The sequence below is a fragment of the Erinaceus europaeus genome, chromosome X (genome assembly GCF_950295315.1).
Source record: "Erinaceus europaeus chromosome X, mEriEur2.1, whole genome shotgun sequence".
NCBI classification, from domain to species: Eukaryota; Metazoa; Chordata; class Mammalia; order Eulipotyphla; family Erinaceidae; genus Erinaceus; species Erinaceus europaeus.
In genome coordinates, this window is record NC_080185.1 from 73,452,182 (window position 1) to 73,465,200 (window position 13,019).

General features: G+C 40.7%; 1 protein-coding gene across 1 annotated transcript; it reads right to left on the reverse strand.

The window, feature by feature from the left end:
• Positions 1–7,838: 7,838 nt before the first annotated feature.
• On the reverse strand, positions 7,839–8,976 carry ZCCHC13 (zinc finger CCHC-type containing 13). Its single transcript, XM_007526066.2, has one exon. The coding sequence runs from the start codon at positions 8,866–8,868 to the stop codon at positions 8,356–8,358; it is 513 nt and encodes a 170-aa protein (XP_007526128.1). The 5' UTR covers positions 8,869–8,976; the 3' UTR covers positions 7,839–8,355.
• Positions 8,977–13,019: the final 4,043 nt, after the last annotated feature.

Sequence of the window (13,019 nt, forward strand, 5' to 3'; positions counted from 1 at the left end):
GGTAGCATAGTTCAGAGACCGACCTGGATGGTGGTTAGGCACCAGAACAATAGAAAGGTTGAAAATTAACCAGACCTACAGTAGGAATAATGTTCACTTTCCGCTTCTGTAGACCTCACTGCTTTCAGTAAGGTAGGCTGTTTATTTCTGGGAAAACAAGATGTTTTTGTACCAAGATGTGGTGCAAGCCTAAAAGCCCCGCAGTCATTAGGTTTCAGGTAAACAAGCCAAGTCCCGGAAATAGTGCAAAATATTGTATATAACCAATGCAGGCACACACTGCAAAAAGGATTTTAAAAAATGCTTGTGCCTGTGATTAGACATTCAGTCCTTGGGTAGCTCCTGCGTGAGTCTTCCCTTGGCTAGACTCTCAGCAGAGTAGGCTTAAATAAAATTCATACTCAATCCCTTGACTTGGTGTGGAGTATTGTGATTTCTGTGTGGAGAATTCTATCCCATTACAACTATTAGGTAGTTGTCTGCCCTCTGTCCCCAGGTATACAACAGAGTTTATAGACGATGACAAGTTCAGTAAGAGTAGGGAATACTAGTTGGGATGTTTGTGAGACTATGAGGTATAGTGTTGTTGAGGGAGCATCTTAGCAATTTACTTACTATAAAGCTATCACAATTTTATTTAATTATTTGTTAATACTCCTTTTTTCAGCTGAATTTTATCTCTCATGTTGCACCTTTGGAGTGACTATGACAAAGTCAGAGCAGATATAGCAGACTGCATTAGATTTTATATTTTAATACTCTGATCTGACAACTTAAAAGGCAATAACTGAAAAAAATTACAGTAAATCTCATGTAGTTGCTTAAATGAGAAAGAAAGTCCTTCCATTTTATACCAATTTAAAATACCTCTTTTCTAAAATACCTCTTTCCTTTAGACTAAATAATTTCACCCAGTGGAAATGAGACAAACGTTAAGTTTTCTACCAGAATAGAAATACATAAACAGCTATCTATAAACAGCCTTGATTAAGTCTTTAAGGTTGAGACACACACTAAGTGGAAGCTATATATTTCCCTGGTGAAAATGATAAAATAAAAAAGGGAAAAAAACAGACTGTGAAAGCAGTTTGCTCAGTATACACAGGTAGCTGGATCATACACAGATTTATGTATGGAAACCTAAATCTAGGTTGAGAAATTACCACATGTGGTTGAAAGAACACTAATTAAAAGTAAACAATTAGCCTATATTTCCCCAGTCCTTGAAGCTCTAGGGTGGGGCTCACTTCCTGCATGCTTTTCTCAACTCATACCAAATGAAATTGCATCTGCTGATTCCAACCTAATCAACACAATGAGTACCACCTCAGCATTCTTCACTTCAGACTGTGTCCAGAGACCTTAGGCATAGAATGTCAACCCTTCAGCCTCATTACTCAGGTGAGACCTTTCCTTTCATAGGATTCTCTAATTCCATTCCAGGTAGTTCACTTCCCAACAAAGTCTCAAAACCTAGATATAGACCAGGTCCCATGAGATAGGGCATATGTTCACATGTATCCTCAAATCAGGGCAAAACATATAGCTGAAAGCAAAATTAGACAATAGACTGCAGTGAGACAATATATGCAGCAAACAAGTAGAAAGACCTAAAAAGACACCATAAAGTTCCTAATGAAATAGAGTCTACTTAGACTCCTCACCTACTTCCTTAAAGCTAACCTTATCAAAGTAAGGACTGCAAAAACTGAATAAGGGCAAGAGACTGGCACACTTTAATGTTGACTCTTTAGTCACTATCAGGCCACCCTATCAGCTGGAGCCCTAGTCGGGGAGTCCTGAGATTCCCAAACAGACATGATGGGTCTAGACCTTGAATAAATCCCTCTCTCCATTGTTAACAGTCATCTCTATCAGGAACAACACGATAGACCCCTTTGTGGGCCTCCATAGGACTTTGCCCACAACATTGATCAACGGTAGAGAATGTTCCATCTTCTGAAGGTAGGATGGACAACATACTCTATCTTCCACCTGAGGAAGATGGGTCCTGATATTGGGGCAGCTTGGAAGGTTCCTACTCATGACCACAGAATGTGAGCTCAGATCTACAGGGATGCAGAGGTCACATAGTCTCCTAAGTTGAATATGGGCCCCAGACCAAGTCAAATCTATGGGGCTTACAGTCAACAATATTTATGCCCCTTTCCCATATTTGGGAGCTAGTCTTTTCCCTGAACCAGCTTTCTGGTCCTTTTTTCCAGCCATGACATCATCTCCCCAGACAGTAATCTGGGTCTACCTGCATATCTGATGTCAGGCTCAGAAAAACAAACAACAACAACAATAACAACAACAAAAACTAGTATAGTCATGGACCCTTTGGAATATAACTAAAATAGGCCTACTAGCTAACTACAAATCAGAGACCCCCAAATCTTCATCTGCAATATTCCAGCCTTTAGGTTCATGATGAGTCAACAATTCGTTTGGCTTTATATGTCAACTCTTCTTTCAGCCACCAGATTCCAGATGCTAACATCATGCCAACCAGACTTCCCTGGGCAGATGACCCCACCAATGTGTCCTGGAGCCCCTCTTCCCCAGAGCCCTGCCCCACTAGGGAAAAAGAGAGGCAGGCTGGGAGTATGGATAGACCTGTCAATGCCCATGTTCAGTGGGGAAGCAATTACAGAAGCCAGACCTTCCACCTTCTGCACCCCGTAATGACTGTGGGTCCATACTCCCAGAGGAATAAAGAATAGGGGAGCTATCAGGGGAGGGGAGGAGATACAGAGTTCTGGTGGTGGGAATTGTGTGGAGTTGTACCTCTTATCCTATGGTTTTTGTCAGTGTTTCTTTCTTTCTTTTTTTTTTTAATATTTACTTATTCCCCTTTACTGCCTTTGTTGTTTTATTGTCGTAGTTATTATTGTTGTCATCATTGCTGGATAGGACAGAGAAATGGAGAAAGGAGGGGAAGACAGAGGGGGAGAGGAAGATAGATACCTGTATACCTGCTTTACCTCTTGTGAAGCGACTTCCCTGCAAGTGGGAGCCAGGGGCTGGATTTGCACCATGTGTGCATAACCAGCTGTGCTACCACTGGACTCCCAGATCCAGCATTTTAAACCCAAAGCCCCGCCCACACCTGCCAAGCCACACCTGTAACCACTCATTACTGGGTGGTACCTTCTCCCTCGATATACCCCCTTCTGGGAGTATAAATCCAAAATTCTTTTTGGCATATTGAAGGATGGAGTTTTGTGATTCTGTAACTGCTTCCTGCTGACATGTGGGCAATTGTGTGGTCAATCCATACTCGTAGACAGACCTATTTTGTCCCTAATATTTCCCTAGTAGGGTAGGGCTCTGGAGAGATGAGGTTTCTGGACATTTGACCATGTGCTCATCTGTGTAGAGAGGTCAGGGTGGGATCCTGGCAGCTAGAACTTGATGGCTAAAAGATAGCAAGGCATACAAATGTTTAATAAATAGAGGGCCAGAGTATAACAGTAGAGTCAATTAGAGCTATGAAACTCAAGATGAGAGGTAGCTATGATATCTATTTAGATATAAACATTGTTTAGGACACTAGGACTCCAATGATCTTTGGACTATTGCCATAAAGACAGGATTGAGAAATATCTGGGAGGATGGCATTAGAGTAGAGTGTGGGACTTGAGAACTGGATTAATGGAGAGAGTGGCTCCCATATTGAAATAAAAAGATATATTTTTATACATATGATTAACTGTACCACATCAGTCTTACCTGGGGCCTGTGTCTATTAATATTTAACAAGGAACCTGTATGATTTCTGGGTCCCTGTCAGTTTAAGTGAGCTTAAACTCTGTGGTCATAGCTGGGGCCATGTCACTAGGTGGTGTGACCATCTTTCCTCAAGTGACAGAGTAGAATGACCCAGCCTCCCTACAGAAAGTGGGGCAATCTTTACCAATGTTACTTATAGTGAGGACAAAGTTTTGAGAGGCCCATGATAGGGCAGAGAGAAAGACATCCCTGAAGGAAGTGACCAGTGATGACAGACAGATATACACTGTGCAGGTCTAGGCGTATTTTCTATGACTAGGACTCCAGGTGGTGAAGTAGCCTGCTACTGGCCCAAAACAGCCAAATTAGGGAAGCCCATCTCTTGTTGCCATCCACTTTCTATAGTCCACTCTCTAATAAGTTCTAACTTTCTCCCAGTTGTTGAGGCCTTGAAGGCCAGTTATTATACAGTAGCTAAATAACTATTACATAATCCGCTGAAGTGAGATAATCTCATATACATCTTTCTGTTTCTGACTTATTTCACTTAACATGATTTCACTGAACATTTATATAAGTTTTTAAGGCATCTTCAATGATGCAAATCTACTAAAACAAGAATAAACCAATGGGACTACACCAAATCAAAACTTCTGTACTGTAAAAGAAATCACACAAAGAGACCTCTTACAGAATGGAAGATCTTGACATGTCATACAAACTAGAGGTTAATAACCAAAACAGAGATAGCTTAATAAACTAAGCAAGACAGCAATAAAAAAAAAGAAAAGAAAAGAAAAGAGAAGACAGCAAATGACCCCATCCAAAATGGGGAGAGGACATGAACTGAATATTTACTGTTGGGAAATTGTGCAGATGTGGTCGAACATTGGCAGGACCCACAAACCACTATATTTTCACGCAAGTATTATTTACAGATATCCACCACAGTTATCCCCTCAGGATACTGCTAATTCAGTTGAAACCATTGCAACAGTTGCTAAGGATGCTTCCACCTTCCCAACATGCCTTTTGCCTCTCTCCACCCCCTTTCCTAGCCAATCCCGTCCCGACTTGTCACTTCTGGAATCCTCCCATAAAAGCCTCTCCTATTTCTGCTTTCACTCTCTTTTCTCTTTTCTTTTCCACAACCCAACCTGAAGAAGGGCTGATAGGCATAGTGGGAGGCAGACATTTTGCTAGCTCTGCATGGCATGAACCGCTGTGCTCACACCCAATTCTGGGGCATCCGCATGAATAAAGATTTGCGTTCCTGCTCTGCCACAAGTTCCTGGTCTCTTCTCTCTCCCCCATGATGCAACCTGACAATTTACCAGAGGAAATCAAAAGACCAAAAAACATGAAAAAAGTTCTACATCAGAGGTATCCTAGGGAAACATTGTCTTTTGCCTGGTGAACATTCATTAGAATATTTCTGACCAATTATCAAAGTATATGCTAAATTTAGCAGGTTTTAACCATGTTAAGATTGTGCCAGAGATTAAAATTGGAATAGTAAACTTAATTTATGCTATTTCTTCTTGCTTTCTTTTTCAGTATTCCCATATGTCCAACAGAATCCTGTAAGTCTTCTTCTCTCTTTCTCTCTCTCTCCCTCTCATGCCCTAGCATGTTTTGCTTTCAATGAAGTTTAGAGTACCTGAAAATCATGCTCTCCTCTCAAGTCTTTGTTGAGAAAAATGTATGAGGAACCTTTATTCCTCTGGGAGTATGGACCCACAGTCATTACGGGGTGCAGAAGGTGGAAGGTCTGGCTTCTGTAATTGCTTCCCCACTGAACATGGGCATTGACAGGTCTATCCATACTCCCAGCCTGCCTCTCTCTTTCCCTAGTGGGGCAGGGCTCTGGGGAAGAGGGGCTCCAGGACACATTGGTGGGGTCATCTGCCCAGGGAAGTCTGGTTGGCATGATGTTAGCATCTGGAATCTGGTGGCTGAAAGAAGAGTTGACATATAAAGCCAAACGAATTGTTGACTCATCATGAACCTAAAGGCTGGAATATTGCAGATGAAGATTTGGGGGTCTCTGATTTGTAGTTAGCTAGTAGGCCTATTTTAGTTATATTCCAAAGGGTCCATGACTATACTAGTTTTTGTTGTTGTTATTGTTGTTGTTGTTTGTTTTTCTGAGCCTGACATCAGATATGCAGGTAGACCCAGATTACTGTCTGGGGAGATGATGTCATGGCTGGAAAAAAGGACCAGAAAGCTGGTTCAGGGAAAAGACTAGCTCCCAAATATGGGAAAGGGGCATAAATATTGTTGACTGTAAGCCCCATAGATTTGACTTGGTCTGGGGCCCATATTCAACTTAGGAGACTATGTGACCTCTGCATCCCTGTAGATCTGAGCTCACATTCTGTGGTCATGAGTAGGAACCTTCCAAGCTGCCCCAATATCAGGACCCATCTTCCTCAGGTGGAAGATAGAGTGTGTTGTCCATCCTACCTTCAGAAGATGGAACATTCTCTACTGTTGATCTATGTTGTGGGCAAAGTCCTATGGAGGCCCACAAAGGGGTCTATCGTGTTGTTCCTGATAGAGATGACTGTTAACAATGGAGAGAGGGATTTATTCAAGGTCTAGACCCATCATGTCTGTTTGGGAATCTCAGGACTCCCCGACTAGGGCTCCAGCTGATAGGGTGGCCTGATAGTGACTAAAGAGTCAACATTAAAGTGTACAAAAAGATTTTCATGCCTAAGCTCTGAAGCTTCTCATAACACCGTAAACCAAAGCTGAGCAGTGCTGTGGTCTCTCTCTAGCTTTATCTTTCTCTGTATGTCTTTTTTTAAGCAATAAAAACAGTAAATTAAGTTTCCGTTATCATTTGTCTTTATGGATCAAAACTGTGTAACCTTTCTGCTATAAATTCTACCATATCCTGTGGACTTAGAGTTGGCACAGCGGATAAAGCACTGGATCTCAAGCATGAGGTCCTGAGTTCAGTTCCCAGCAGCACATGTACCAGAGTGATGTTTAGTTCTTTCTCTCTCTCCTCCTATCTTTCTCATGAATAAAACCTTTTAAAAAAAATTCTACCATATCCTAGTTTCAAGATGTAGTGTTATCACTGTTATTTTCTAAAATATTCTTCCTTATAATTTTTTAATGTTTTTTAATTTTTTAAATTTTCTTTATTTATTGGATAAAGGCCATTGGAAATCTAGAGTAGGGGGAGATAGAAAGGGAGAGAGAGACAGAGAGACACCTTCAGCCCTACTTTACCACTTGCAATCTTTCCCCCTGTAGGTGGGGGCTCAAACCAGGGTCCGTGTACATTGTACTATGTATGCTCAACCAAGTACACCACTACCTTGGCCCCCTTCCTTACAATTTCAGTTTTATCTTAACATAAGTGATTTCTGCCAATGCGAGGCTTTACTAGAGTCTACAAAGGTACCTTTCTTTCTAAGGTCTAATTACATTTGTTGTCTGCAAACTTCAGAATTGAATTTGGAATAATTAAGAAAAGTCTTCCCTATGTTTAGAAATCTAACCCTAAAGGTCACTGGGCATCTAGACCTATTTTATCTTTATTTCATAGGACAAAGAAAAATTGAGAGGAGAAAGGGAGGTAGAGGGGAAGACAAAAGTTATGTTTGTTTTTATCAATTTTTTTTTCTTTCAGGTCCTATTTTTAAAAATATATTTTGATTTATTTTAGTGAGACATACAGAGAGACAAGAGCTCTGTTCAGCTCTGGTTTATGATTGTTTCTAGGGGATTAAACCAGGAACTTTAGAATTTCAGATGTGAAAACGGTTTGCATAATGTTTATACTATCTCCCCAGCCCTTCAGGTCCAATAAAAAAAAAGTGTATTCCTGTATATGAATATTTTTGTATCCCATGAAACACAAATTGCTGTTAAGGCTTTTGTTTGGTTCATTTTTTTTCTTTCATTGTTTTCTCAAAGGTACTAACAGTACACATCTTTTTTTTTTTTTTTGGCTTATTTTCATGAAACCATTCTTTATAGGGACAGATATAGCTGTCGTTTTATTTAATGTTCAAAAGTTAATATGGTAAAATAATCGAAGCAATCTATATAATAAAGTTAGTTACTTTTACAAGGTCACAGACATTTCTAGAATCCGCTTTATTGTTCTATGGATCTCTGAGGCAATGTCATCTCCTCAGGGTGGCCTTAAGTCTTAAGCCCAGAATCATGTGTCCCCCCTCCAGTTGGTTTATCTTCATCTGACACTACATATGTTGCTTAGTAATAATTTCTAGGCCTATGTTTCAAAACTTTGACCTGATTTGTTCACTGCTGGACCCCTATTCCTCCAATAAGGGCTGGCACATAGTTGGTCTTACTTAAATGTTTGATCAAAATACAGAGATCTTAGAAATTGGCTAATCCTCAGATGACTTCATCAGATTCACCAGTGATGCAGAATCATTAATTACAAGACACCTACAAATGAGTAACATTTTTTGATTTTGTCCCAGCCTCCTTCAACATGGCAATTAACCATCTAAGGCCTAGAAGTAGTCCCCACCTATCAATGTTTCGTCAGTGAAGTTTCAGATGAAATAATACAGTTATCAGTGAACAAAAGGAGGTTGGGGGAGGGGGGATAAGAGGAAAAATTTAAGCAGTAGCTTCAATTGGACATTCCCTGGCTAGATGTCCAGATTCTCCACAACGATAGCAATTGACTTCGCTGGCCTTGTTGCAGTTGACGGCCACATGGCCGGTCTCACCACATCGGTAGCACTTGACTTGGGTACAGTCCTTCTGAATGTGACCATATTCGCCACAAGAGTAGCACTTCTGTTCTTCCTGATGATCACAATCACGAGCCAGGTGACCTGGTCTGCCACATGTATAACAGCATTGCTCTCTCTCGCGCTTAGGCTCAGTACAATCTTTGGCGATGTGGCCACTTCTCCCACAGTTGTAGCAGATATCCTCCAGAAGGTCGCAGTTTTTAGCATGATGACCAGACTCACCACAACGATAACAGATGTCAGTTAGGGTGGTGGAATAGCTTTGAGACCCTCTGCCACGGCCTCTAACTCCACGCCCTCGCAGTCCTCCTCGAGGGCATCCACGAGCCCAGTGTCCAAAACGTCCACACTTGAAGCACTCTTTATTGTTCATGATTCTGGCGTGATGTTCCGGTGAGTTGGTCCACCACTGCTCAGGAGATCACAACGCAACTCTCCTTAGTGCGGCTTAGAAAGAAATGGCGGATTTATCTCTAAGGGCGTCAGCTACGTCACACAAGGTTTGCGCACACCCCAGTCACTAACGTTCCAATTACCTTTCGCCTTTGACTTTCTCCCTATTCTTGAAGAAAAAAACTAAGTGGTAATTACTTTTTTTGTTGTTTTCTTTTGGGCTTAAAAAATTTAGTTAAATTTAAATTGGATAAGATTTGAAAAGCTTTTCCTGTTCTGGAAATTTGCCCTGTAGGATTTTTTATAATTAGGAGTTAGGTTTTGGTTATTTGTTTTATTTTGTTTTGTTTAAGAGTCAGGTTTTTTAAAATAAAAATTTAAAAAAGCTTTTCTTGTGGTCTAGAAGGTGACCGATTTTTTTTTATGTACTAAGGACATAGGAAAAACAAGTGTGAATATATGTAATTCGGTAGACAAAAGAAACAAATTATAATAAAGTAGCCATTTTTTCTCTAAAAATATAACACAAGTGTCCAGAGAAATACATGATACTTTGAAAAAATCTGCGGAATGCCACAGTAATATTTACTAACAGTTTAACCTGTTTAATTGCAGAAATGCTAGTTTTCAACACAATCACCATTTAAGTTACAAAGCAACATGATTGGAGTATTTAGTATAAAATAGTTACTACTACTTGGAAAATGAATTGGGAAGGCATAGTTTAAATATCAAACATATTTCCTTTTTGCTATTTTTAATAGTTTATCATATAGGTCACAGGAGGTTTTATAGGCATGTTATATATATAGATGTATATGGGCAGATGATAAATGATAGAAAGGACATATGGGAAACTAGACACTGAGATAGCAGTAATCATCTGATGATTATATGATTGAATACAACTTAAAAATATATTTACTTTATTTATTCACTTTGGATAGAGACAGAGAACTCAAAAGGGAAGGGAGAAAGAAAGGAAGGGAGGGAAGAGAGAGAGAGAGATACATGTGCAGCACTGGTAAACTTCAGTGGTAAACTCCTGAAGCTTCCCCCTCTGCAGGTGGGGACCAGAGTCTTGAAGTTGGGTCCTTGCTCACTGTAATCTGTGTGCTCAACAAGGTATGGTTCCACAAAGTCCCCTGAATATAACTTTTTAAAACTTTTTATTGTATTTATTTATTTATTGGCTAGAGACAGCCAGAAATTGAGAAGGAAGGGGAAGGTAGAGAGGGAGAGAGACAGAGAGATGCCTGCAGACCTGCTTCCTCACTCGTGAAGCTTTCCCTCTGCAGGTGGGTATCAGGACTCGAACCTGGGTCTTTGAGCACTGTAACATGTATGCTCAATCAGGTGTGCCACCACCCGGCCCTGAATATAACTTTTAAAGCAAGGTTTATTTGTTTGTTTGTTTATGACCAGGGAGGTGGCAAGTGGATAAAACATTGGATACTCGGGAGTCAGGTGGTAGTGCAGCAGGTTAAGCTCAGGTGGCACAAAGCATAAGGACGTGCATAAGGATCTCGGTTCGAACCCCCGGCTCCCCACCTGCAGGGGAGTCGCTTCACAGGAGGTGAAGCAGGTCTGCAGGTCTCTTTCTCTCCCCCTCTCTGTCTTCCCCTCCATTGTCTATTTCTCTCTGTCCTATCCAACAACAACAACAATAATAACTACAACAATAAAACAACAAAGGTAACAAGAGAATAAATAAATAAATATTTTTAAAAATGGGATACTCAAGCATTCGGTCCTAAGTTTGAACCCTAGTATCTCATGTCAGAGTGATGCTCAGGTTCTCTCTTCTTATCTCTCATTAATAAGTATTTAGTCATTTACTTATTTTACCAGAGCAGTGTTCAACTCTGGTTTATGGTGGTGCCAGGGATTGAACTTGGGACCTCAGCATCTCAGGTGTGAAATTTTTTTTTTTGCATAGTTATTATGATGTGTGCTCAGCCCTTTCCCACCTCAATTTGTCATTGTCCTATCAAATAAATGAATTAAATATTTAAAATATTTTTTTTAAATAAAAGATGACTTCTAGGAGATGTGACCATGGAGGAACATGGAACAGAAATGATCTCCCCCAAAACAACAAATATCTACAACCTTAATAAAATACACCAACTACAGCTGAGACATCTGCAGCCTCAGCCACCAATCTGCAGACTCTGTGATTCCATCCTGACTTCCCTGGGCAGATGACCTCACCAATGTGTCCTGGAACCTCACCTCTCCAGAGCTCTACCTCATTAGAGAAAGATAAAAATAGGCTGGGGGTCATAGGACTTTGCCCTCAACTTGGATCAACAAAGGTAGAGAATGTTCCATCCTCTGAAGGTAAGATGAACAACATACTCTATGCTACACCTGAGGAAGATGAGTAATGAAATTGGGACAGCTTGGAACGTTCCTACTCATGACCACAGAATGTGAGCTCAGATCTACAGGGATGCAGAGGTCACAAAGGCTCCTAAGCTGAATATGGGCCCTGGACCCAGCTTTCTGTTCCTTTTACAGCCATGACATCATCTCCCCAGACAATAACTTGGATCCACCTGCATATCAAATTGTAGGCTTAGGGAAAAAAAAAAAAACTAGTATAGCCACAGCCCTTTGGAATATAATTAAAATGTCTACTAGCTATCTACAAAATGGAGGACCCCCAACTCTTCATCTGCACTATTCCAGCCTTTAGGTCCATGATTGTTCAACATTTTGTTTGGTTTTGTATGTTAACTCTCTTTTCAGCCACCAGGTTCCAGATGCTAGCATGATGCCAACCAGACTTCCCTGGACAGACGACCCCACCAATGTGTCCTGGAGCTCTGCTTCCCCAGAGCCCCACCCTACTAAGGAAAGAGAGAAGCAGGCTGGGAGTATGGATAGACCTGTCAATGCACATGTTCAGCAAGGAATCAATTACAGAAGCCAGACCTTCCACCTTCTGCATCCCACAATGACCTTGGGTCCATACTCCCAAAGGGTTAAAGAATAGGAAACCTATCAGGGGAGGGGATGGGGTACAGAGATTTGGTGGTGGGAATTGTGTGGAGCTATACCCCTCTTACCCTATGGTTTGTTCAATGTTTCCTTTTTATAAATAAATAAAAAAGAAACAGTTTGGGGGTATGGATCGACCTGCCATGTTCAGGGAAGAAGCAATTACAGAAGTCAGAACTCCCACCTTCTGCACCCACAATAATAATTTTTATCCATACTCCCAGTGGAGGAGAAATGATGGGGGGGATGACCAGAGAGCTTTGAACTCCAACTCCATCAGGACCCAGAGAAAAAAGAAAAAAAAAAAAAAGGGATGGACATTTGGGTGTAGTAATAGGTGTCAATGTGACTTGGAAAGGAGAAGAAGATGGCACCATAGGGGGGAAGAAAGGCAAATATATACAAATATAGAAAGATAGTTATAGAAAGTATAGTTAAACCATATCTGCAACCTTAGGAGAATTGTTATAGCTCCCAATGGAGGGACTGAGGATTCAGAGCTCTGGTGGTGGGAAAGATAAGGAGTTGTACCCCTGTTATCTTGTAATTTTGCAAATCAATATTTAATCACTAATAATTAAAATAAAAAATTTTAAAAAGAAAAGGAAAAAGAAGCCACAGCACTAAAGCCTTTCTTCAGTATGATGGTGGCAAGGATCAAACATGGGTCTTGTCCATGACAAAACAAGTGCACTAAGTGAGAAATCCTGCTGACCAATATATATATGTTTATTTATTAATCAATGAGAAAGAAGGAGGAAGAGAGAACCAGAACATAAGTCTGTCACATGATATGCTAGGAACTGAACTCGGCATCTTGTGCTTCAGAATATAGAATTTTGGGTTGGGAAGACAGCATAATAGTTATCCAAAAGACAATCATGCTCAAAGCTCTGAGGTCTCAGATTCCAAACAGAACTATCATGAATCTGAGCTGATCTGTTCTCTGGTATCTATTCTATCTACCTACCTTATCCCCCTCCCCTTTTGTTTACCAAAGTACTGCTCAGCTCTGGCTTATGGTGGTGCAGGGGACTGAACCTGGGACTTCAGAGCATCAGGCATAAAAGCCTCTTCACATAACCATTATGCTATCTGTCCCTGCCCATTTCATTTTTTCTATAC